Below are 26,688 nucleotides of genomic sequence, written 5' to 3' on the forward strand. Positions count from 1 at the left end.
TTAGATTGACCAAAAAATTCTCATCATGTAACATTTCTGCATTTATATTGGTTTTATGCAATAACTTTTTTATCTTGGTGAGCTTACTAACATTAACTGTAATCTAACCATTAGAACTAAACAGCTTAAAGCATCCCGAGACAAATCAATACGAGAGCAAATAATAATATACATAATCAATGAGCCCTACCTACAGTTTTTCTAATATAAATGTTTACTTTGAGAAGATTTCACACAGTATATTTTAGGACAATTTGCATGTTTACCCTCCTTAGTCATTAAAGCTCAGATTAAACCGTGCACATTTCCCCACTAAGCTGACACTAGAGGATAAGCCTCTGTAGACTGACAGAATTACTCTTCCTCCCCCTGAAATCTTCTGGTTTCATCCTTCAGTGGTTCTTTATGTGAAAATTATCTGTATAGATTGGAAATATTGCATAAGCTGAACTGTTTGAGCTGAGTCATGTTGAGTTTTTTGCTCTTTTGTCCTTCTTGACTTTGTTGCATTTTTTTCTACTGATTTCAGCTCTGCAATGGTGGCTCTGTGACAGACCTGGCCAAAGGCATGCTAAAAAGAGGAGAGAGAATGGAAGAAGCCATTATTGCCTTTATTCTGCATGAAGCTCTGATGGTAAGGGAGGTGGTTGGAACATGATGGTGGGGAGGGGTTGTAAAGGGGTATAAATTGGGCAATTATATTGACAGGTGCTTGAAAGAAAAAAAAAAAAAATGTTAACATCTTTTATTCACAGGGGTTGCAGCATCTGCATATCAACAAAACCATCCACAGGGATGTCAAAGGCAATAACATCCTGCTGACAACGCATGGAGGGATCAAACTCGTGGACTTTGGTATGAAGAGAGATTCTTTAACACAATGTTTCTTTTTGGTTTTTATCCGCCCAAATTGTGTTCTGGCTCTGTTTAACAGAAGAGGGTCAAACCCATTACTGAGAGCTGCCTGCCAAATAAACTGCACCGCCAATTAGTTTCCTTGAGAGGACGAAACAAAATTACACCAGCTCAACAGCACGGCTGATGATTACACTTTTCATTACACCCTATCTTTGCTATTGTTCCCCAGACAGCAAAGGGCACCTATTCTTCCTGTGCTTTCGCTCATTTGCTTTTTCAGCTTTCTTAACCAAATGAGGCAACCAAACTGAAGAGCTCATGATAGGCAAAGTGATTCTGACTATTTACAGGCGATGACTCACCCCTAGTTTTCTTCAGGCGCTGTAAAGGGAAAATAAAAACAGCTGCCTGTTTTCATGACAAATAAAATCCACCCCACCACCTCGTTCAACTTGCGTGTAGGTTTGCATTTTGTCTGCTAATGGTGGGGCTTCTCTTAAAAGCCTTTTCTTGAAGCTCAGAGTGTGCAGCTCTTATATAAAGAGGAGTAGAGGGGCCTTTAATGGATTCACTAATGCTCAGCATGACCATCGTACCTGTTTTACTCTCACAGTTTATTGCAGAGCTTTGGAACAGTATAACTTCGTAGATAATGTTTAATCGTTGATATTTTATTAAAGGGACAGCATTTCATTTTTTATTTGATTTTTAAACATTTCTTAAATTTTTGTTAGTCTACGATCTAGTCCAAACAATTCAGCTAATGTCAGGACACTTTGGCTTCACGGTGAACCACAATTATTACTGTCGCTTTGGTTTTTAACCTCCAGGAGTGCATTTGGGCTTAACCTTTCCAAACACCTAAAATAAAAATAATGGGAACAGCTATAGTTGGGTGACTGAATTGGATAACTTTTAAATTCCTTTAATGACACCAGCTCACAGTTTTGAAGGATTAAAAACAGGCTAATCAGGTTTTCCATCTTTCACTCACACTCCCATTAACTGTTTCTATCCAGTTTTTTCCACAAATCAAGGTTTGTCTTGTCACTACATCTGGCCAGTTTTCTTGTCCCTGAGCATTATGCTGCCATCACCGGGTGTATTTGAAGGGATAGACGTGTTTAAGGAGAAATGATTTTCAGACAAAAAAAATTCCAGTTTACTGTAGTTTCATCTGACCAGAAACTCACCTTCCAGATGTTCGTCGTGTCGCATACATATTTGTGTTGCGCTGTGATCTTTGCTGATGGACTGACATGTCGTCTTGAAACCTATTCAGGCTTAAATCTCTTGACATGTTGTATATTTGCTATGTTTTATTTTATAATCCCCAGAGGACTTATTAGAACAGCCCAAATTATACTTAGACTAAATAATGTACTAATTGCCAGACTTCTAAGGGCCATTGGTTGGGTTGGATTCTATTTAGGGGTTTAAGGGTGAGGGTGCTGAATGTAAACATGTGTCACACTTTTAATATTTTTAAAAAATATTTATAACTATATATTTTCCTTAGTATTTAATTAGGAGACCAAATATGAAAAGACTAGAAGGGCATGGGGGCTATCGGTATGTCTGTTTGAAAAGAGCTATTTGAAAAACACAATAAATAAGGGTTTGTATAAAGATTTATAGAGTAAACAGTTTTAAAAAAACTCAGAGAACTAAAGACGTAATAAAGCCCAGATTAAATCTATTGTGAAAACAATGTAATATGTATGAAAAGGGAAAAAGGTTGTAATTTTCAAAATCAGATGTCAGAACTTGGCCAATACAAAAAACTATGATATATATATATATATATATATATATATATATATATATATATATATATATATATATATATATATATATATATATATATATATATATATATATATATATATATATATATATTGCTGTTCATAAGAAAATGCATTGGATGCTTCAAAACTTTCTATTTGTTGCTTGATGGAGAATTTTTATTTAGTTCAGTGGAACATAACTTAGTAAAGTATGACGTACATAAAGTTTATTTCTAAAGCAGCTTTATAAGACAAAAAGTAACAAAGGACAACAATCACATTTAGGCTTTGGTATAGAGCAAGTTCTAAAAAATGTGATAAAATCATTAAATCGTCGAGAAAAAAACTGCTGTTTGTTGTTTTTGTTTTTTTTTCACACATCCACAGTGAGCAAAACAAAGCTGCAGAGGCAGACTAGGCCACAAATTAAAAGCCCCTTTTAAAGCGATTATATTAGCAGAACTCACTGAATGCTTTGTGAGGCACAGACTAAACCTACTTAGTCATTAAAGCTGACTCAAACACTCGCCAAGCATCACAGAGTTCCTGTAGATCTAAGGTGGGAATCTTTCCCCTATACATTTACAGCACTCCTAGTGGGAATCATTGATATGACGCAGGGAAACAAGTGACGCCACCATTTAATTAGTGAACTGATTATCTTTATCCAACCAGGCATGTTTTTCCAACCTGTTATTGTCCATATAAATACTTTTTCTGTGGTCTATCTCCTTTTCCTTCAAAGTTAAACATTTTGTTCGTAGATGGTCTATCCTTCCCATTCTGATACTCAGGTTAAAATTCAGCAAGTCCTTTTCAGTCCATCTGGATGCTGAAATACATTGAATCTCTGAGATGCAAACAGTTGACTCACTATTTCTGTTGGAAAGCAGTTGAGAAAACGTTCCAAATAAAGTGGCCAGTGAGTGCCTAGGCAAAATCACTACATATGCTCTCTGGAGATGCTTTGCAACTTCCAGGGATGTTGTGATAGGCTGCAGTTTGTTTGAAAGGAAACACATTATGTAAAACTCACTAACTGAGGGCGAGATGTAAAAAATGTTCAGTGACCCAAAGGAAAGCTCGGGTGCTGAAAAGGAGTTTCACCAGAACTATTTGAAAGCTAAATGAACTACACTTTTTTTTCCCATATATTCAAACTGCTGTGTGTCATTCTGATAGAAGACGTCCTGTGCCAGGTTTGATGTAGCACATCATGGCTTCTCGTCATTCAACATGCACTCTCTGCAGAAGAGATGCCGCTACCACTGCCTTTTATATGTAAGGTGCATCACTTTGCTCAAAGACTCATGTATCGCTTGGCTTAAACACCAAAAATGTAGCAGCAGAGTTAAGGAGTTGGTGTGAAGTAGTTTGGGACCCAAGAAGTCTTGCAAAGTTTGTGTAGCTTCAGCTTTGTGCGTTTGATTAATATTTAACGCTATAATCTCAACTTGTCTCCTTTTTTTGTAATTATGTCTGGGTTTATGTTTTGAGTTAAGACAAAGGTTGCAGGATACTGATCTAAATCCCTGCTACAAAAAAATATAGTCCTACCATGCAGAGAGCTTAAGTTTACAACTAAAACCAAATATTTACATGATCTCTCTCTGGCATCAAATCAGACTAGCTGTTTAAGGCAACAATGCTAACATTATTTCTATTTTCTATAATATTTGACAGATATGCTTTACTTAAAATACTGACGTTTACAAGCAATTAGTTTTTAACAGAATTGCCTTTAAAACTACAACCAATATTTGTTTCTGTTTTGTCACTAACTTCTTACCATAATTCACTGTAAATTTGGCCCATTCTTCCTGACAGAACTGGTGTGTTTGTCTCCAGGTTGTCAGCTGCCTTCCTCACTTCGAGCCCCTATCTGCTGTACTTCTATGGGATTGAGATCAGGACTTTGTGATGTCCACTTCAAATCCTTGACTTTGTTATCTCTTTGAACTCTTTTGTAAATAATGCTTAGGGTCGTCCTCCATTGAGAAGACCAATTTAAACCAAGGCATCTCATTTCTGGCTGATGTATTGAGATATAGCTTAATATTTCCACTTAAACTCATTTTGTTTATAGCAACTGATGAATCAAAACTCCCCCACAACATGAAAAAGCCTCTTCATTACATCCGTACTATTCTTCAAATGTAACATTGTAAATGTTGGTGAAACACCTCTATTTTAAATACATCTAGCCATGGGACAATAGTCTTTTTTTCCTCCGTTGTCAACTGTGATCTTTTTTTATGTTCCTTCTGGGTGCAGGAGTCACTTCTTTGTGAATAATGACACTCTTTACCAGCTCTGACTAGGACCATTTCATTTTCTCAGGCATTTTGAAAATGTACCCAAACCAAAGGATGAACAAGACGTGCCGAGGCCCAAAATTATCTTCCTGATGACTTATGGTTTATGATTTCCTGTGATTTCTGATAAGGAAGCTGTGTGTTTGTGGTGTTGATTTAAAAGACTTAATAATAATACAGCTGTGCCTCTACTTACCAGAATCTTGTGAATCAACCATGAGATACGCACTAAACCATCCTCTATGCATTCCCATTGTTTGCAGACAATAATCTTTGTTTATTTAAGAGTATAAGTTTACTGAATTCTCCAAAAGTTTATTTTTCATCTAAAACATGATTTCTAGTCTGATTTATACTATTTTTATACAGTGAATATATATTGATGGAGCGGTTTGGGTGATAGAATGATAGTTGTCACAACAAGCAAATTGATGAAAACTGTGATTCAAGACAAACGACTGGAGGCTTACTCTGCTCTGCATCGTGCTGGGATTAATGTGGGTTTTTTACATGTGGAGGGGTGGATGCTTCACTAAGCAGCTGAGGGGATAAAGCCCCTACTGTGACTCATCACCAACGGAGGCACTAAATAGCAAAAAGATGGACCAAAAAGAGCAGTGGAAGAATCAGGAGAGATCTTCCTTCATGGCTCTCTCATGAATATTTTAATTGTCAGTCTTATCTCTGTAATGATTATTAAGTGGGGCCCACCAGGCTCCACTCCTGGCTAATGTAGTGAAAAAAGACGGAGCTTTAGCATGAGTTGTTTTGCTTACCCTTACTCCAACTTAATCATATGTCCATGCAACGGGCTTAGGAGTGATTGATAAATGAGTGAAGATAATCAGATTAATATTTTTATGAGTTTGGCTTGACTGATGTTAGGTGATGTAAATGTCTCCAGATTTGCATGTGTCAGCTTTCTGCTTACATTCCCTCCTACACACGATTATAATCCTCTCTGATGTTTCTCACTGAGACGTTTTGCTCTGGATTTCCTTCCATCCTGTGCTGTCGTGGTGATTTGGAAGGTGCACAAGATCAGGTTTTACAGTAGAAATCTGCTGAGCCAGTAGCACTCATCATCATCATAAGTTTTTCAGGATAATGTCATAACACATTTAACCGTTGTGATGAAAGGCTCTGATTTCCTTAAAGCCCCCTTTATGTCAGGATGAAGAAAAATCTGGAATCTGATATCATTGTTTTCCCGTCCTGTATGGGAAACTCAAATAAATCTCAAGATAGGCTAAACCAGATATTAGGTTTTGGAGAGCAATGACATTTTCACAAAGAAGCAGGTTGGTTTTTGAGCATTGGGCATTTTCCCTTTGGATAAACTTTACATGCACAAGTGCACTCTCACAAACAACTACAGGTGCTTGGTTCCAGGTACTTAGAGATTCACTTCCACACAGAAAGCCCATATTTTTATCTTCAGCTACCACAGTACGCATGTCATATTAAATAATACTACATATACTTCAGCAATAGTATCAAGGATCTATTTTGTTGTATCTATTATACTGTATCCGTTGGCTGTGCTGTTCTTTTTAGATCTCTTTGCATGTGATGAAGCAGACTGAAGATGTTTTATCGTTGTTTCCCTTTTATCTCCGCTTTCTTTCATCTTTTCTCCTTTTTCCTTTCCTGTTCTACTTTCCCATTGCAGTGTCCATATAATCTGAAATACTTCCTGTATGAATTATAGTGAAGGAAATTTCTTTTTTCTTGGGGTATAATACACAAAGGCTAATTTGTCCAAGATCCCTCTGAATGTTTCACATTCCTTCGTTAATTCCTTTAAAGCTGGGGTGAACTTTTGGCCTACCTTATATAGTCATAGAGGTAATCAGTTATTTCCTTACTTTTACAGTTCAGAAACTGAGGTGATCACAATTCAAGGGTGATTTAAAAAGGGGAAAGTCATATTTTGGCATATTTCCCATTGTTCTTGGTAGCTTTTGTACTTAACAAATGAAATTGTCATGTGAAAAACACAACATTAATTCAGGTTATCTGTATTGGCTATTTTAATTAGTTCTATCTGAAACTTTTAAGTGCATTTTACCATAAAAATCTTCAGTGGGTGCATCTTTTATTTCCCATGTTTTTGTTCTACAAGTCCAAATCCAAAAGTTTTGCACAGAAATTTATTTCAAGCTTAAGAATATTCTATCTTTTGCACAGTTATGACTTGGCTTTTTTTTGCAAAATAGCTTTAACCAAGTCCCTTTTTTCCATTATTTACTCCTGCAGCAGTATAGTGTCCCACCTACGCTACCTTCAATGCGTCAGCAGTTAATATTTCTGGAAACTGGGCTTGTTTCTGGGTTTTACTCTTTCTTCAGCAAGAGTTGGCCATGGGACATATCCCAACATGGTCTGACACTGATTTGGACCGAAATCACATCTGTGAGTCAGCATAATCTGTTCTAGGATATTTATGCCACAAATAAGGATGTAGGACCCTTCCCTACCTCTCAGTTTCTGTCACAGATGCTTACACCCTTTTCTAATATCTAAACTGACAGTTTAAGATACGTCTTGTCTTGCAAGATGGTGGAGTATCTGCAGCCTTCCAGGGCTGTTTACATTTACATTATATTCAAATGTTGTTCTTGAGATGTCCAACAAAGTCATCTGCAGCCAGAAAGAAATTTGTAACTCAAAGTAATCAATCATTTTAATGTTTCTTTCTGTATGTACAGTTTATTTTGTTTACTTGCCACTATAGTAACAAATCTATTATAACAATACACGGCAGATTTAAAAGCTTCCTTGTAACACTTCAGCAGCATGCTCTTTTTTTCTGTAACCATTGTGACAAATCATCACTTTCATCTGCAGCTCTTAGCTTTGTAAGAAACAAAACACATAAATAGACAGATGCAATGCATATTCTGCACCGAGCCTTGAGGCTAAGATGACTGAAGTGTGTATTTTCTTCCCTGCAGGTGTTTCAGCCCAGCTGACAAATACCCGTCTGAGGAGAAACACCTCAGTAGGAACTCCCTTCTGGATGGCTCCCGAGGTACATGAAAACGGCCTCATAAATGCTCCCCCAGCCTCATCTTTTTCCACTACATTAGCCTGGAGCAGATCCCAGTGGGCAGTTCAGTTCATAATGATCAAAGAGATAACGCTGTCAAACACAATGTGCAGAGAAAAATGGCAACCTCCATCATTCATGTTCTATCTAACCATGGCTCAATGCTCCCAAAGTACATACAGTCATTGAACACAAATGATTACATTTAAAAGTAACCATTTTAGGTCATTACACTTTCATGTCATTTTTTCATTTTTATAGTAGGCTGATATAGAGTTTGTGTCTGTTCCAATCTGGGAATTTTTAGCAGTTTTCTGTTGTTTTTTTTTCTACAAAGACGCCAATCCTTAAAATGTGTATATATATATATATATATATATATATATATATATATATATATATATATATATATATATATATATATATATATATATATATATATATATATATACACATTTTCTGCAATAATATTTTGTGTTGCTTGCTAAATAGGCTAACATAAACATGTTAGCATACGTGATGTGTTCAGCAGAAGTGCAAGAAATGAAGTTCTACGTAAAAACATAACAATATAATTTCAATTCAATATTAACAAAGTATCAAGTATCAAAATGGAATAGAATAGAATAGAAATAGTCATGTTAATGGCTGTGAAAGCATGCAGTTTAAAGTTTTAAATAGACTGTACAGCAAAGAAAAAAACACACATTGTCCACCCAATGTTTTTATTTCGCTGGGAAACTGCTTCTTGCATACTTACTAGTTTTTCCCTTTATATAATTCTCATACTGAGTCAAAAAAAGCAACAAAAAAAAGAAAAAAATTACTTTTACTTTTGCCTCCTGTGTCTAAAAAAAATTGGATGGAGTGTTTTACTGTTTGCAACATTCAGAAAGATCCAGATCCACTTTCAGACAAGATTGTGCCTTAAAGTCCTCCCCTCTTCTCTGCCTGTTCTCTCTCCACATAACAACACCTTCCATCTGTGTGCAGTGCTGTTATGAAAGGAGTCTGCCTTTAAGACACTCATAATAAACCTACTCTACACTCTCCAGAAATCTGGTGATGGCAGGTAGCAGACGCAAAATCCCCACTTAAACAGAATATTTTTGCACATGTTATCAATTCCAACTATAGGCCTAATGATTGCATTTGTAATATTGTGTTTACTTAACAATTTAACAATCCTTAGGATCATAGTATGTAAGGCCCTTGGTCTTCAGAAATAGAATAGCCACCAAGTAAATCCTTTGGAAAGCAAACCTGTTTAACCTTTCATTTAAATTTCATTGGACTGAATGAGGAAACAGCTCTAAAAAACCACAAAGGTAGAGGCATCACATAACCAGCCATTAGTGCAATTAACCTCAAAGCTTACCTAGAGGAAAACAGAGGAGTCATTTGCAACCTTTGCTGGATAGAGTTATACTAAACCAACACACTATGTAACCACTGCTCCTTCGTCTATTGTCTGTCTGAATGCTGCCCCATTAACACACAAATTGAAATGCTAATTTTCCATACCGTTTGCATGCTGTGCAGACCAAGTATTAGACCACAGGTGGAGTGACGTAATAACTAGTCGTTCAAGGATTTTCATTTAATTTGCATGTTTATCGAAGAAGTCTGAAGAAAGAACATTGCTTGAAGCTCTGTCTTTCGCCAAACAACTCTTAGCTGAGTGAATTAGAGGTGAAGAAGACATAACTAGTTTGATTTCAGGGTAAGTGGATATTTTTGTAAGCTAACACTGTTTCCCTTTACTAATTTAAGCTTTATAAATGGTCATGGTTCTGACTTTGTTGTTGTTTTCACAAATCGTGGGAGGAAATGTGATAATGCATGTTTCTGCTTTGACACACATGAGTACTTGTGTGTCTCCCGGTAAGATGGCAATGGTTTCTTTCCTAATTTTCTCTGAATACATACTCACCGAGAGCAGGGAAAGCAAATTGTTTAGATGTCAGGCATTTTACAATAATACCAAAGCATGTATTGTGGAGGGGGGTTGTTCTGTGGATGTGCATTCATGCCTCCCACTCGGATGATTCATGTTTTAGATTAGGTACCATGTTTACCCCCAGGACAAGTATGATTGACTGAAGAAGTGTGCGCCTCTGTCTGTGTTCAATTTGCTGAGTACATGATGTTAAGTAGTTGCTTTTGGCTGAGCGGCGAGAGTCCTTTTATGACCTCTGATATTGCTCAACTTAAAAGAAGATTTAGCTTAGATACAGAGAATAAAAATAACCTTTACTTTCAAGGACGCAGTTTCCTGTTATTTATTAGAGGTTTCATCAAAGGTTCTTAATAGTTCATAAATGTAAATGTGATTTCTTCATGTTTTTGAAGCAGAGCATCTACGCACAGTAAAGTAAGGTGAAGTAAACATCGGTGTGTTTAAACCATAATCAAATTTTTTTAAAGGAAATGCAGCAATCCAAATGAATATTGTCATATGTGACAAAAAAGCTACATCTATACTTAGTATCTGTTTGTGCCACGCTATTTCAAAACAGCTGCGATCAACTTTTGCATGGAGAACATTGCATGTTTACATTACAGTGGGGTAACCTTGCCTCTCTTTAGTTTTTATGATTTTTTTTGTTAAAAAAAAAATTCAGCCAATTTAGATGGTTTTCCAGCACAGAGCCCGGTTTAAGGTCATGCCACAGCTGCTCAATTGGATTTAAGAGTGTACTTTTACTAGATCACGCAAAATACCTATTTTAAAATTGCTATGTTTTATTGGAGCATTGTTCAACTGCATAACCAAAGTGTACTTGAGCTTAGGTAATAATTCTATGTTGTACAAACAGCACTCATGGTTTGTTATTGATTAAATTTTGTTTAGGTCTCCTTAGGGAAAAGTAACTCTATGCAATATCACTGATAGATGTTACACATGACTTTGTTTCTCTTCTGCTTTTGAAATTGTTTTTATTAGGGCATAATGTTTTGCTAATAGTTTTAGCCTCCATCTTGTTGTCAGACAGGTTCTATCTAAGCAGGTTGTGACGAAAATCTAGCAATGACCCAACAGAACACCATAACCTATTCTGTAGCAACATTGGTGCTCTGTTCACTCACCTCAACCTGCTAATTGCTTAATTAAACTTGCTTAAGTAAGAGTCAAGAAAAATCTACATGCTCTTTGCAGACCATAGAGAGCAAAAATATATAAAAATGCATATTTACAAACACCAACATATGTGGCAAGATAGGAAATTGTGTGACTGAAAACCCTTTTTTTCACTCTAAGCTCAGAGTTGCATGTGATCCATTACAGCTTCTGCTCTTCGCTCTCTCCCTGCAGGTCATAGCTTGTGAGCAGCAGCTGGACTCAACTTACGACGCTCGGTGTGATGTCTGGTCCTTGGGCATCACCGCTATAGAGTTGGGAGATGGAGACCCCCCTCTTTCTGACCTCCACCCAATGAGAGCCCTTTTTAAAATCCCTAGGTAAGCCTCGATTCATAATTATAATCAGCCATCTTGGGCTCTAATTATAGCTCACCCCCGTTTATTATAGCAGTGAGTAAGAAAAAGCTGCTGATTGTTGTATCATAAAGAACTAACAGTGCCAACCTGTAAACATGTTATGCTAGACTGAGTTATGAAAAAAAAAGTTAAATCCAATTATGTTGTAAGTGTGGTCTGTGGGCCATGTCTGGCCCCTGGAATGATTTTATGTGGTCAGAGACCTTGACTCAAGAATAAAAGTAAACCTGGAGGTTTCAGAGATCCAATTATCCTAAAATCACCTTTTATTCCTCAAAGATTTACTTGATTGATCCTATTTATTATGCTTGGCTAAAATAAAGAGTGGCTGATATTCTGTTCTTGTTGCCGTAAATAAAATATGTGATGTATTCCTTTTTCACTTAAATGTAATTACGGGTATTGCTCAACGGGTTCAAATAAAACCTTCAGAGTAAAAGCCTTTTTTTGGTGTTTAAGTTTTTAAAGGTTCATACTGCTACGTAGGGACATAAAATACAATTAACTTGCAGATTTTTCTCCACAAGGTTGAAAGTTTGAACACTGCAGCCATTAAATATGATATAACCAAATGACAAACATAATGATCCAATTTACACAATGCGCTTTTGATAGTTTTTAAAGACATACTTTTTATAGAAATGTGACCCAAATTATCAAAGTTTGATCTGCGATTGAAGGTTTACTTTTTCTTTTGCATTTAGATTTAATATCAATTAGAAATATGCCTATTGTTGATTTAATTATTGCATGTTCCTTGCCAAAGCTTATCCAACTACCTAACACGAATCCCTTTGGGGGGAGGCTGGGTGCCCAGCTCCCATGAACTCATCTGTTGTTGTTTTTTTCTGAAGGTGAAAACCTAATTGTTTATCGCTCTACATCTGCTGTGAGACCTGCATAAGCACTTTCACTTGCTGTCATCCAATCTGCTCTGTGTCGGTCAATGACCAGAGGTGTACATGCATACACATGCAGTCCCAGGGAAGAAGAGTTTGCCGTGGGGGTCGTGCTCTACAGGAGCCATCACACAGACCTCCCTGAATCTGTGTGACGGCTGCAGCCAGAGCTGCAGGCTTTCTGTTTGCACTTTCCTTACCTCCCTCCTTTCACAGCTCTGGCTTTATTCTGCAGGCAGAGTTAGAAAGAGAGATGCTGTGGGCATTTGCTCAACCTCTCTGTCTGATTTATTTTGATTACATGAGCATTAGCTCATTGAGGTCAGCTCCCTCATATCGATGTTGCTAAGCCTAATCACATTTTCTATCTCTTTAGATTTCTGCTTTAAATTGTATATATAGTTTGAAACATGTTTATTAAAGCTCTTTTAGAAGTAGAGCTTTAAGTAGAGATCCAGGTGATAGACTGGACATTCAAGGATTTATTAAACAATGTCTTAAAACTCTATTTTGTGCATACCTGCTATCATGTTCTGCTGTACCAAACCCCAAAAAAACATTCGTCTTGGATTCCTCATCATGATGTTTCTGTTAAACGTCACAATGTGTTAGAAAAGATAACCCTGGTTGCCGTACCGGGTTTGAATCTCAATCCAGAAAGACTTCCCAATGGCGTAATGACACAACAATAGGCCCGTAAGCAACATTATCTGGGTGGGCCCCATATGAAGTAGTTAATCTACGCTCTGGATTACCCATAATTCCAAGTCGTATTGTGTTGTGTTGGGGTATAAATAAGGTCTGGTCAGTCAATCTAGTATCAGGTGGGTTTAAGTCTAATTTTTCGCACCATTACATTTGGAAAGAGACGTCCTAGTCCACAATTGCATAGGGGGCCTACCAGGAGTCAATGACGAAGCCCCTAAGAGGTCAGGGGCTCCTAAGCAACTGCATACTCTGCTTACAGATAGTTACGCCATTGTTCCTTCCCTCTTTCCTTATTACAGTTCCTAAATGATCACATAAAAAAAGGCCACTACAGCCAGGATTTTTTATACTGTTATACATAATAACAACTACACTATACAACTTTTAGAGTTGCACTTGTTTAGCCATGCTCTTTAATAAAATTTTGATATTAATGAAATGTTAGCATTATAAACACACACTAGTTTAGCTGTTGCTGCTTTCATTTCTGAGCCTGTGTGAATAGAAACAACATTTACGAGAGTTTCTGGAGTAGAATCAATTGGGCCTACAAATGATAAAACTAAATCCTAACCTTATTTTTTTTCTGAATTTCTACTTTTTAAACAGTTAATTTTATTCCCTCCAGTTTCTAAGAATAGCTGGTAGTAGCACTGTTCTTTTGGCCACAGTTGTCTTTCTATGAAGATGACACTAAAGTGTTCATTTTTTATTAAAGGTTTTAGATGCCTCGCTCATCTCTAGGGTTTACCTATTTATTTAATTGAAAACTCTCCCAAATTTAAGTATCTGTATCTGTAATTGATACAGATGCTTCCTTTTGATTAACTTGATGTATCATGAGCAGCAAAGTGGGAATGCCCACCTCTAGTTGCATTGTTAATGTAATGATCCAAGGAATGAATTTAGAATCTAAAATTAACTATTAATTTAAAAAAAAAACGATCTACTTTCTGCCTTTCTTCATTTTGTAGAGTTTATAGAGTGATACCAGGGGTATAAAAACTGATATTGGCTTGTCAATTAGCAGCTGTATTTACTCAGCTAATGAAGTAGCTATCCCTTGAGTTTCTACTCTTTTGTTGAAGCATTGTTTACAAAATGACACATTATCTGGACATGGTAATTAAAGACAAACTATTCTGTGTTTCTTTGAGCTAACTGACCTGCAGTTAGCAGCAACAAGCAGGGGAGGGGGGACTGCTGTGTTATTCCATGCATACATATGCCCAAGGAAACTCATTTTAAACAGTTTTCCTGCCTGAATGTTAGGAAAACATAAGCATTTTCAACTGAATCTTTTAAAAATATAAAGCTACATTTTGTCAATGTTGAATGATAAAAATGTTTCTATCATGTTGTAGTAAAATCATTTACTATAACAGAGCCCCCCAAATTAACTGGTGTTTATCAGCAAACTTCCAACTTTAATCTTATACTCAACTTTATCCTGTGTAAATGATTTATAAGTATCCACAACCTTTCTGACATACAATTAGAATAAACAAGCACATTTTATTATAAACAGTATATTGCATGTATACTAAAAATCCGTCAGCATTGTGATAAGGCATTGCAAAACTCCTGCTCGTCATCTCGCTTCATTTCTACGAAATCCTGCTTGTGTTCAAAATAAAAAAAACTCTTTAATAGTCGCTACTTAGATGAACACAGGCCAAATAAATGCCTGATGCATCTACTGTCTATATTTGCTGTTTTGTGTGATAAACAGGAGATGTATGCCCTCTCATTAGGGCAATTTATCGCTGTCAGAGCTGCTGTTTGTAAGGCCGCATGCATTAGCAGGCAGCACTGACTTCCCTCCCATGTGCCAGAAACCCTCTTGTAAAAAGGTGCTTAAAGCAGAACGAGGAATTATAGTGAGTCATTTGACTGCTAAGAAGTGTTTTTAAGGCAAAAGTGCTCAGTGTGTCTGTTTAACAGTTTTGGTGGGATTTTTTCCAGTAGAAGCTTTTATGGAAATCTGTATTGAAAAAGAAAAAATGTGTTTTTCATTAGAAAAATCAGCCATGTCCATGCCACCCAGACACACAGGTAACTTATTACTTCAGTTCACCTAAAGAGACACTTCTTGATGTCCTCAGTGACAAATTGGTCCAGTGCTGAGATTTCACTCCATCATTCCCTTGGGTGCCTTTGTTCTCCACCCACTTAAATCCCATCTTATCTATCTATTTATCTTTTCCATTTCTTCCTTTAACAGAAACCCCCCGCCTACTCTCCACCAGCCGGAGCTCTGGTCAGATGACTTTAATGACTTTATCTGCAAGTGAGTGTGGCTGCAAGTGTCACTGCTCCTGAGAGGATTAACATTTTTTAAATGTAATGCAAATATGATGCACTTCTTCTTTTCTTTTGCCTCACAGATGTCTGATAAAGGACTTTGAGCTGAGACCAAATGTGTTAGACCTGCTCCAGCATGTGTTCATCAAACAGACTGTCGGCAGAGAGAAAATCCTGCAGAAACAACTGATTGAACTCATAGATCTCAATCAGCAAATTGGATTAATTGAAAAAACAAGGTATTGTACCCACAAGGATGACAAGTTGTCATCTATGTGTCCTGCATTTCTACCTTCAAATGTTTCATTTTGCTTGTAAACCCCCTGAAAAAGAACTAACCTCCCCCTTTATGTCAGTCGGTTTTATATGGCACACTGCAGCTTAGCCTTTGCAGGCTGTATAATCCAAATTACCCTCCTTTCTGGATGTTTTACAAGCCCCGTCGTCCCCAAACAAACATCACCTCAATCCTGCAGCTGCATCGGTGAAGGTGCTAGCTGGGCTTTGTGTGTAACACATTGGTTTGTATTTGTGTGATCATGATATGTTAATCCTATCTCTGTCATTAAAGCCATCATGGAAAGACAGACAGACGTACAGACAGTAATGACAGGTAATGGATGTATTAGTGGCTTCATATATGCCACAGTAGAAGCTTTTTAGTCCAGTCAGATTCTGCTGTAGATGTGATCGTGTTTTTTTTTTTTTTTTATTTACCAGATATCTGCATTATCTGATATAGACAGTTTAATATTGTTCCCCTCATTGTAGAAAAGGCTAATTGTTTAAGGCTGTTTGTCATAATTTGATTGGTTTTGATACTCTTATTGCATTTTTCGTTTTAAACAACATAGCAAGTGTAGATTAGCTATAAAATACCAAAAACAATTTTATTAAACCTTGAAGAAATATAATTTTAAATGCATTGCTTAGTCATTGTCTTAAATGTATTTTGTTGGGATTTTATACTAAACAAAGTGTATACTTTTGAAGGGGAGGCAAATGCTGCTTGTTTCTTCTGGGTTTTTTTTCCTTTCTTTTTAGAAAAGAAAATCCATAAAGTGTGACATGCATCTTTTTCCAAGCCCCCCTAGTTAAATCTCTGCTGAATCGATATTCACAGTAATCATAGCTCTTTTGCAGTTAGTCTTTGCAAGATTTTCAATGCACAGTCAGATCAGATGGAGATTCAAGGTCAATATCAGTTTTCAGTGTGCAGTTTAGTGTGCTTAATTGCAATATTTTTTTTCCCCTTTCCAAATGATGCCCTATTTTGTTTTGCTTTATTACTGTGATTTCAGAGTCATTCTTCAAAAACTACTGTCCTGCATGTTTTAGATTTACATGATTTGAAATCCTTTATACAAATAAATTGCTCATTAGCAGGCATCTGCAGAGCTGGGTGACCTGCTGAGGAGTTAATTCAGCCATTTCAATCAGCTGTGTTGGAGAAAGGACACAACTAAAAGCTGCATGATGCCTGCCCTTGAGGACTGAAGCAGGACATCCTTAAAATTGCATTAAATCCCAACAGAATGCACTAAAGTTTGTAGATTTTTACCAGATATTTCAGATTTGATTAGATTTTTTTTATTAGATCAGATTTTTACCAAGTATGGAAGGAACGGTTTAATAGTTTTACTTATCATTAGAAATTATTCTCATGATCAACTAATCAGATTTGGTCAAATCTATTGCAGAAATAAAATATAAATTAAGGCTAGAAAATGTTTTAAATGATAAAATAGGTGTATGATATTAGATAAAGGTATATCTTAAAATATGTTGAGCGTTCCCACAAAGTAAAAAAGTTAGACAACCTGAGTAAAGATTTTCAGATAGCTTAGAATATTTATGTTTGTTTTGAAAAATATGCAAATATTGTTATGCTAATAGTTATATCATGACTCAGCAAAATAGAAATAGAGAACTTTTTTGGAGTCTAGGTTTCTTCACTGTTGGTTCTTAATCTATTGCTGACCTCACATTGGGCAAATGGTTGAATTATTACATAGAAAGATGAAATATATAAATATATTATCAGTGTTTAAGCTACACAAACATGCCTCTACTTTAATAATTAGCATTATTAACTTAACTAGAAGTGTTCCTTGTGTTTTAAGCTTAGATTTACACCATTTCTGTCTTAGATCTGTGGCTGACATTCAACATTGTTTAAAGCCATTGCTGATCTAAATCTAAATAAAGTGCCATAGCAATTTAAGAAAGGTGATATCCTTGTTTTTTGTTAACAAATTTCTGTTTTTAATTTAAGCTGCATCCATTTTGTTGTGAATTTCAGGCATGAACGTATCCACACAAAAAAAGGAAGCCATATGAAGACGCAAGCTGACACAGACGAGGTGGACGACCTCGCCACCCTTGAAGTCCTAGATGAGGTAAAAAAATAAATAGCAACAGAAAGCTGAATATTGCAGGGGATAAAAGAGTTGAACGCAGCAGATTTTAACACCATGACAATTTAAAACTGTTCCCAGTTGAAATAGTAATTTACGTCTGTTATGCAGTTTGTCTCTTCTCTAGTGAGGCTTCTGTACCTGCTCTGAATAAATGAGCTCTACTCAGACCTGTAAGGTTGCTCTGAAAGTACTGGCAAACTATTTGTAGTTATGCCAATATTATTGAATTTTTTTATTTGTTTTTTCACTGAGCAATTTATCAACTCTGGTTCCTGGTTTAAAGTATCAAATGATGCAATCAGGCTCTGTTGCCAGCGGATATTTTTCTCCATCCATCAAACTCAGGAGCTCAGCTGTTGTTGATTAACCTGGAGGTGTTTAGACATCAGTATTGATCACCACTTTTATGAAAACAATATCCTGACACAGCAGTAGTCCCATGGCTTTGATTTCAAACAGAATGCACGGATTAAACAGGTGGTGGGGGGATGTAAACTATTCATTCATTTTATGATTATGTTATCACCTTGATGATAATTCAGGTGGAAATGTTGTTTTTTTTTTGGTCAGAACACAGTCACTGAGCAGCTCCAGAGTCGCTATGCCAGAGATCAGATTTACACCTATGTTGGAGACATACTGATTGCAGTCAACCCCTTCCATAAAATGGAAATTTATTCTCCTCAGGTCAGTAAAAAGAAAATATAGCCACTTTTTTCCTGTTTATTCTTCCACAGCAAATGTGCTTCGAAATGTATTCACTGCTGCTTTTCAAAAACTCAAAAATCTCCACTTTTTATTTGCTATTTACATTTTCCCTCTTCTTTACCATAATTGACAGTTTATTCATCATGTCTAATGTTTACCTTCCCAATTCTGAGCACATACAGTATGTTGCCTTTGCCTTTCGTCTACATGTACTGATTAAGATAAGTTATTTCAGTATTCAATGTTTTCTTGACTCTGTTTCTCACAGTACACTAAGATGTACATTGGGGCTAAGCGCACGGCCAACGCTCCACACATCTTTGCAGTGGCCGACGTTGCCTACCAGTCAATGGTGTCATACAACACCGATCAGGTAACTTACTTGTTAGAACATACACTGCTGAGAAAAAACAGAACAATTTATGTGTTCATGCAGATTTCGTTTGTTCATGTTTTATATCACTTAAAGATTACACATAATCATGCATTATCAGCAAACATCCATCTATTTTCTGTACCTTTGTGATCAGGGTCGTGAAGGAGCTGGTGCTTATCTTCTTTTCTACAGACTTTCAAATATGCTTTTAAAGGGGGAAAAAAGATCCAAAATTAAGAAATGAAAGGAAATAATTAAATATCTACAAGATAGTTGACTGCAAGATTATAAGAAGTAACATCATGCTTTCCCATAATGCTTTGGGGTACCATTAAACTACAAGGAGAAAATGGAACGTTAGTCAATATCCCCAGGATTGCTTAACCTGTTTAATTTACTCCAAATGCACACCCAAGACTGATCCAGGAGGGGGAAAAAACAAAGTACCGTATTTTCACGACTATAAGGCACACTTAAACGTCTTTTTTTTCCCTCAAAATGTGCGGTGCGCCCTATGGTGCGGTGCGCCCTATGTGTGTTGTAACTGCGACTTTTGAGACCACCTCATTGAGGAGATGATGAAAGAGTGGCTGAATGTAAGGAGACCAGGTGTTTTTTTTCCACTCATTACCATTAATCTGTAACTCCATGCGTGCCCATCTCACAGCTGATGTGAAAAACATGGGGAAACAAATTAACCCTGTGCTTGCTGTTCAACCGCTCGACATCGGTGTGAACCGGACCCAGCAGGTGCAGCAGAAGCAGCGAGTTTACATGCAAAGTCAATGGTTGACGCGCGTATAGGTGCAGCAAAAGGTCCTGCAGCGCGTTTTGAGCCGCAGGTGCAGCACGTCGGGATCGTTTAAGCATCTGACGCACCGCCAACGCGCTGCTGCTGCTCGAGATGGAAAAATTTAAGTTTTGCTGCTGGACGCGCCGCATCAACCAATCAGAGAAGCTGATCTGGGAGCTGACAGCGAGACAGACACAGCGCTCTGATGACAAATGATAATAACGCAAATGGAAAAGGCTGGATGGATGAGGAGATGATGAAAGCGTAGCTGAGGGAGGTGTAGCCTATGTGAGGAGACCAGGTGTTTTTTTCCACGCATCACCATCGCTGCGTGCCCATCTCACAGCCGATGTGAAAAAAAAGGTGAATCAATGAACGCTGTGCTCGCCGTTATCCCGGGGGGTCTGACAAAGGAACTTCAACCGCTCGACATCGGTGTGAAGCGGCCGTTCAAAGTAAGGCTGCTGGGAGCGATGGATGGCCGACAGAGACCACAGTTTCAGGATAAGTGGAAGGCAGCGCCGGGCAAGTTACGCCACAGTTTGCGGATGGATTGTAGATGCTTGGACTAAAGTGTCTGCTGGCTCTGTTCTTCAAGCTTTCGCAAAAGCCGGCATTATTTCTGAGGAGCTGCGTTGCACGGAAAGTGACAGCGAAGAAGGGGAAATTGGCATGTCTGAAAACAACGTGGGCTACATTAATAATTGGCAATCCTTTTGGGGAAAGCCTGGTCTGATTCGGAGAGACGGCATCCATCCCACTTTGGATGGTGCAGCTCTTCTTTCTAGGAATCTGGCCACATTTATTAGTCCTCCAAAACCCTGACCACCCAGGGTGCAGACCAGGAAGCAGAGTTGTAGTTTAACACACATCTCTGCAGCTTCTCTACTGTTACCCACTCTTTACTCCATCCAGACAGTGTCTTGCCCACGACCAAAATCTAATAAATTAGCAAAGATTCCCAAAGGAGTAAATCATGATAATCTAATTAAAATCAAAATAACTCAAATTGGGGAAAAAGTTAAAACAATTAAATGCGGTCTGTTTAACATAAGATCGCTTTCCTCTAAAAGTCTACTAGTTAATGACTTGATTTGTGATAATCACATTGACTTGTTTTGCCTTACAGAAACCTGGCTGCAGCAAGAGGATTATGTGAGCATAAATGAGGCAACTCCTTCAAGCTATTTAAATTTTCACATCCCCAGAAGTTCTGGGCGAGGAGGAGGAGTAGCAACAATCTTCCAGTCTGACTTACTGATTACTCCCAAAACAGTTAATACCTACAACTCTTTTGAACATTTAACCCTTAATTTCCCTGATCCAAATTTCAAGGCAAGAAAACCTCTTCTTTTTGTAACTTTGTATCGTCCACCAGGTCCTTACTCTGAATTTTTAGATGAGTTTTCAGAGTTCCTTTCTGATTTGGTATTAAATACTGACAGGGTCATCATAGTGGGAGATTTTAACATCCATGCTGACATTGAAGGCGATAGCTTAAGAGCAGCCTTTAATGCTATCTTAGACACTATTGGCTTTGTTCAAAATGTGAATAGTCCCACGCATTCTCATCTTCATACTTTGGATCTTGTGCTGACATACGGCATAGAATGTGAAGAAATAACAGTATTTCCTCACAACCCTGTCCTCTCTGACCACTTTCTAATAACCTTCAGGATTACTTTAACAGAGTTCTCCTCCCCCAAAAGAAGGTTCAATTTTAGTAGATCTTTATCAGATAGTGCAGTTATAAATTTCAAAGAATCTGCTTCACTTTCTCTCTCCTCTGTGTCACTGAGCAGTGCTGCAGAGTGCAAAAGTTTAGCTTATTCCCCTTCACAGGTTGATGATTTTGTTGATGGGGTTGCTAGTTCTCTGCGTATTGCCTTAGACAACGCAGCTCCTTTGAAAATGAAAACCGTTAAAAATAGAAAGCTTGCTCCTTGGTTTAATGCAGAGCTGCGTACTTTGAAGCAAAATGCTAGGAAACTGGAGAGAAAATATCGCTCCACAGGCCTGCGAGAGTCCTTCCTAGTCTGGAAAAAGGGTTTACTGCTGTATAAGAGGACCCTTTGTAAAGCAAGAGCAGCATACTTCTCCTCATTAATAGAGGAGAATAAGAATAATCCTAGATTTCTTTTTAATACAGTTGCCAAACTCACCCAGAGCCATAGCTCTGTTGAACCGTCCATTCCACCTGCTCTTAGCAGCAATGACTTTATGGGATTCTTTATAAATAAGATTGATCTTATTAAAAATAAGATCATAAGCACTCCTCTATCCGCGATTGTACCTGAGGTAGTCATGGAATCTGAACTGGGTTTAGACTGCTTTGATCCAGTTGAACTCTCTGAATTAGCAAAATTATTGTCTTCATCTAAGCCTTCAACTTGTATGTTAGATCCAGTTCCAACCAGGTTATTTAAGGAGGTATTCCCTTTGATCTCCTCCTCCATTTTAGATGTGATTAATCTATCTCTGTTACAGGGATATGTACCTAAAGCTTTTAAGGTTGCTGTAATTAAACCTCTGCTTAAGAAACCGTCTCTTGACCCAGATGACTTGGTCAATTATAGACCTATATCCAATCTTCCTTTCTTATCCAAAATTCTTGAGAAAGTAGTTGCCAAACAAGTTTGCGATCACTTCCACCATAATGAACTTTTTGAAGAGTTTCAGTCTGGCTTTAGAGCTCATCATAGCACTGAAACAGCTCTGGTGAAAGTCACTAATGATATTCTCATGGCCTCAGATAATGGACTTGTATCTGTGCTCGTCCTGTTGGATCTTAGTGCTGCATTTGATACAGTTGACCATAATATTCTTTTAGAAAGACTTGAATATTTTGTTGGAATTAAAGGAACAGCACTAGACTGGTTTAAATCTTATCTATCTGATCGAATTCAGTTTGTTCATGTTAATGATAGATCTTCAACACGCTCAAAGGTTACCTGTGGAGTACCACAGGGATCAGTGCTAGGACCAATTCTCTTTACTTTATACATGCTCCCAATTGGTAGAATTATTAGACAGCATGGGATTAATTTCCACTGTTATGCTGATGATACCCAGCTATATCTGTCTATAAATCCAGATGAAGCTAACCCATTACATAGATTACAGGCATGTCTTGAAGACATAAAAACCTGGATGACTCTTAACTTTCTGCTTCTGAATGCAGACAAAACAGAAGTTATAGTCTTTGGACCAGAGTCTCTGAAAAAGAAACTGATTAGCCAGTCACTTCATTTGGATGGGATTAAACTGATTTCAGATAATAAAGTAAAAAATCTTGGTGTTGTTTTTGATCAGGACCTGTCATTTAGGTCCCATATCAAGGAGGTTTCTAGAATTTCCTTCTTTCATCTGAGGAACATTGCAAAAATTAGAAATATCCTGTCCAGGGGTGATGCTGAGAAACTAGTCCATGCATTTGTTACTTCAAGGCTGGACTATTGTAATTCTTTACTATCAGGAAGTCCACAAACTGTAGTTAAAAGCCTTCAGCTGATCCAAAATGCTGCAGCCAGAGTTCTAATGAAAATTAAAAAGAGAGATCATATCTCGCCTATCCTGGCTTCTCTTCATTGGCTTCCTGTTAAATCAAGAATAGAATTTAAAATCCTCCTTCTCACATATAAAGCCTTAAATGGCCAAGCTCCATCTTATATCAGAGATCTGATTGTTCCTTATGTTCCTAACAGAGCACTTCGCTCTCAATCTGCAGGTTTACTAGTGGTTCCTAGAATTTCTAAAAGTAGAATGGGAGGCAGATCTTTTAGTCATCAGGCTCCTCTCCTGTGGAACCAACTACCAGTTTTAGTCCGTGAGGCAGAAACCCTGTCTACTTTTAAGGCTAGGCTTAAAACTTTCCTTTTTGATAAAGCTTATAGTTAGAGTGGCTCAGGTTATCCTGAGCTATCTCTATAGTTATGCTGCTATAGGCTTAGACTTTTGGAGGACATAGGGACCCCCATTTCATCATTCTGCTTCATTCTCTCTCTGTTCTCCTATTCTGCAGAATCTGTTAGTTCAATCTCTAACCTTCTGCTCTCTCTGCTTTTCCTCAGAGTAGCTTTGCCTCGTCTGTTCCTGTTTGGCTGTGACGTCATCCTGGAAAGAAACATCAGCTGTGCTGCTTCTATCAACACCCTTGTTTATAGATGTTGGAGATCGGCCTGTTTTCCAGTGTGGTCCTGTTTCTCTGACCGTGACTGAGTGGATGTGCTTTCTTCGTCCTCTGGCATGGGAGCTGCCTTGGAGCTCGTCTGCCTGGCTGTATGTTTCCTGGACGGGGCCGCCTTTTACAGCTGCTTTTTGTATCTCTGCTTCTGTCTCCTTGAACCCCAGTCGGCCTCGGCAGATGGCCGCTCACACTGAGCCTGGTTCTGCTGGAGGTTTCTTCCTGTTAAAAGGGAGTTTTTCCTCTCCACTGTCGCTACAAGCATGCTTAGTGTGGGGGATTGTATTTGAGTCAATGAGTCAATGCAATCAACTGGTTTTCCTTAGATAGAAAACTTTGTATCAATTTGATCTGGTTGAACTGTAAAGTGCCTTGAGATGACATGTGTTGTGAATTTGGCGCTATATAAATAAACTGAATTGAATTGAATTGAATTGATTTAGCGCAGCTGTTTAATTCAGAAACAGAGGATGATGACTTTGATGGGTTTGATTAATACTTTGTAATAAATACATGAATAAAGCACAATCATACTCAGTTTTGCTCCCGCTCTATTTTTCTACCTGAAAACTTAATTCAACAGCAGCCTCTTTGCGCGTCTCCTCCTCTTCACCGCGGCGGCTGGCAGGTGTTTTTTCATCTAAATAATCTAAATCTTGCAGCTATATTTGCTGTGATCAGTGGGAATAAAGTAGTTTTAATATGTTTTTAAGTGAGAAAGTCCACCTGAAAACTTCATAATTGCAGTCAGTTCATTCAGATTATCTATTTCTGTCGGAGGCGCTCAGACCCCCACATACCAGCGGTGCGCCGACAGTAGAAATCCTTTCGTTCACCGCGGCTGCTGGCAGGTGTTTTTCATCTAAATAATTTAAACTGCAGGCACCAGGATGCCGGTAATAAAAGCGAACATATTCTGTCGGCAGGTTTCAGGATTTTAAGTTAATTTAGGAGTGATCACAGCGCTGTGTCATCTGCGATGTGTCTGTCTCATGGCCAGCTGCCAGGTTTGATTAATACTTTGTAATAAATACATGAATAAATCACAGTCATACTCAGTTTTGCCCCCGCTGTATTTTTAAATACGCAGTAGAGGTATTTAAAGGTAGTAGAGGACATGTACCTGTATATAAAAAACACGCCCTATAGTCCGGTGCGCCTTATGTGTGTGTTAAATACAGAAATGGGACACATAACTGAGACTGCGCCTTTTAGTACGGTGCGCCTTATGGTCGTGAAAATACGGTAACAGCTTATTTGTTGAGGACCTCACTTGGTTTAGTCATGATCAGTGTTAATGAATCCACAACAATAAAGACCATCCATTTTCTCCTGCTGAGTCAGGGTTGCGGTGGGGCCGGTGCCTATCTCCAGCCTGTCTACACCCTGGACAGTTCACCAGTCTATTGCAGGGCAACACAGAGACACACAGGACACACAACCATGCACACACACACACACCGAAGGAGAATTTAGTGAAGCCAATTAACCTAACAGTCATTTTTTGGACTGTGAGAGGAAGCGGGAGTACCCGGAGAGAACCCACGCATGTTTAGGGAGAACATGCAAACTCCATGCAGAAAAAGCCAGGAAGAGAATTGAACTTAGAACCTTCCCCACCCACTACCCCAACAAGAAATCCTATTGACCAAACAGAGAACATAAAGATCCATCCAAACATTTGCCAGAAAGCATCTTGTTGATCCTCAAGACTTTTGTGGGAATATTCTGTTGACTGACAAGTTAAATCTCTTACTACTGTACACTGTAGTAACACTTATCCAAAACAGGATCTCAAAGCTACATTTAGGTATGGCAGTGGTAGTGTGATGGTCCAGGGCCGCTTTGTTTCTTAATCACCAGGATTAACTATCCAAAGTGATGGACTCAATTCAAAAAGGAGAATATAGTGCAACCTGATTCAGTTTAGTCTGAAGGTTTTGTGCAGATGAAATAAACTGAATAAATAAAACATTTTTTACAAGCCTAATTACGGTTTTAAATTAAACCCATTTTAGAAATTTAGGAGTGACCTCAAACAGGCAGCTTATGTTCAAAAACCTTTTAGTGTGATTAAACTGAAACAGCTGAAGAGCAGGGTAAACACCTCTATCTAACGCTAGATAGAAAACACTTTGCCGGTTTTCACGAATGTTCGATGGTAGCTGTTATCGCAGAGAATGAGACAACCAGGCTTATGAGGTTATTAGTCATTTATGTACTGTATAAACAGGCTCTTTACTCTTAAAAATATAAACTAATTGAAAATTCTGTATTACGTTTATTATCTTTGATATCAAATTTATATGCTATTATTACGATATTATATTATTTTTATCTAAAACGGTGTGACAAAAAAAGTTTAAGCAGATGCATTTTACAGTCTTAATGTAGGTCTTTTAAACTTGGTTTTTGTGATTTTCAGTGTATTGTGATCAGTGGGGAAAGTGGAGCAGGAAAGACGGAGAGCGCTCATCTGCTGGTGCAGCAGCTTACAGTCCTCGGAAAGGTGCTTAAATTAACTATCATCTTTATTAGATCATCTTTTTTATTCTCTATATTCTGCTTTTCTTGAAACTAACAGTTTAGAATAGTGCATGCAATGTTTAAACCACAATCTAAGTAAATTTAATTTTTTTTATGTGACCCTAAAAAATATTTTCAGTTTCAACTAATTTGATTGTTTTTTAATTTCCTTCATTCCTTTTTTAATGGAATAGTTTCTTTCTTTGAGTTGATTTCAAGAAATTATTGAAATATTATCACTTTGACAGAATAATTTAA

The 26,688-nt window shown here is 37.7% G+C and overlaps 1 protein-coding gene across 6 annotated transcripts in view; it reads left to right on the top strand.

Moving 5' to 3' along the window:
• The window catches only part of myo3a (myosin IIIA), an 86,979-nt gene that overhangs the window by 20,562 nt on the left and 39,729 nt on the right, over positions 1–26,688 (top strand). For 3 of the 6 annotated variants that reach the window (XM_038307931.1, XM_038307933.1, XM_038307935.1), the window contains exons 4-14: positions 530–634; positions 756–855; positions 7,918–7,994; positions 11,329–11,474; positions 15,345–15,410; positions 15,508–15,663; positions 15,996–16,037; positions 17,727–17,823; positions 18,415–18,531; positions 18,821–18,925; positions 26,330–26,413. In XM_038307931.1, the coding sequence (XP_038163859.1) occupies positions 530–634; positions 756–855; positions 7,918–7,994; positions 11,329–11,474; positions 15,345–15,410; positions 15,508–15,663; positions 15,996–16,037; positions 17,727–17,823; positions 18,415–18,531; positions 18,821–18,925; positions 26,330–26,413 (1,095 nt within the window). Of the gene's footprint in view, positions 1–529; positions 635–755; positions 856–7,917; positions 7,995–9,643; positions 9,736–11,328; positions 11,475–15,344; positions 15,411–15,507; positions 15,664–15,995; positions 16,038–17,726; positions 17,824–18,414; positions 18,532–18,820; positions 18,926–26,329; positions 26,414–26,688 lie in introns of those variants that run through there. The other 3 variants (XM_038307932.1, XM_038307934.1, XM_038307936.1) reach the window with 2 other exon arrangements.

The sequence above is a fragment of the Cyprinodon tularosa genome, unplaced genomic scaffold (assembly GCF_016077235.1).
Source record: "Cyprinodon tularosa strain WSP-4 unplaced genomic scaffold, ASM1607723v1 ctg623, whole genome shotgun sequence".
Lineage (NCBI taxonomy): Eukaryota > Metazoa > Chordata > Actinopteri > Cyprinodontiformes > Cyprinodontidae > Cyprinodon > Cyprinodon tularosa.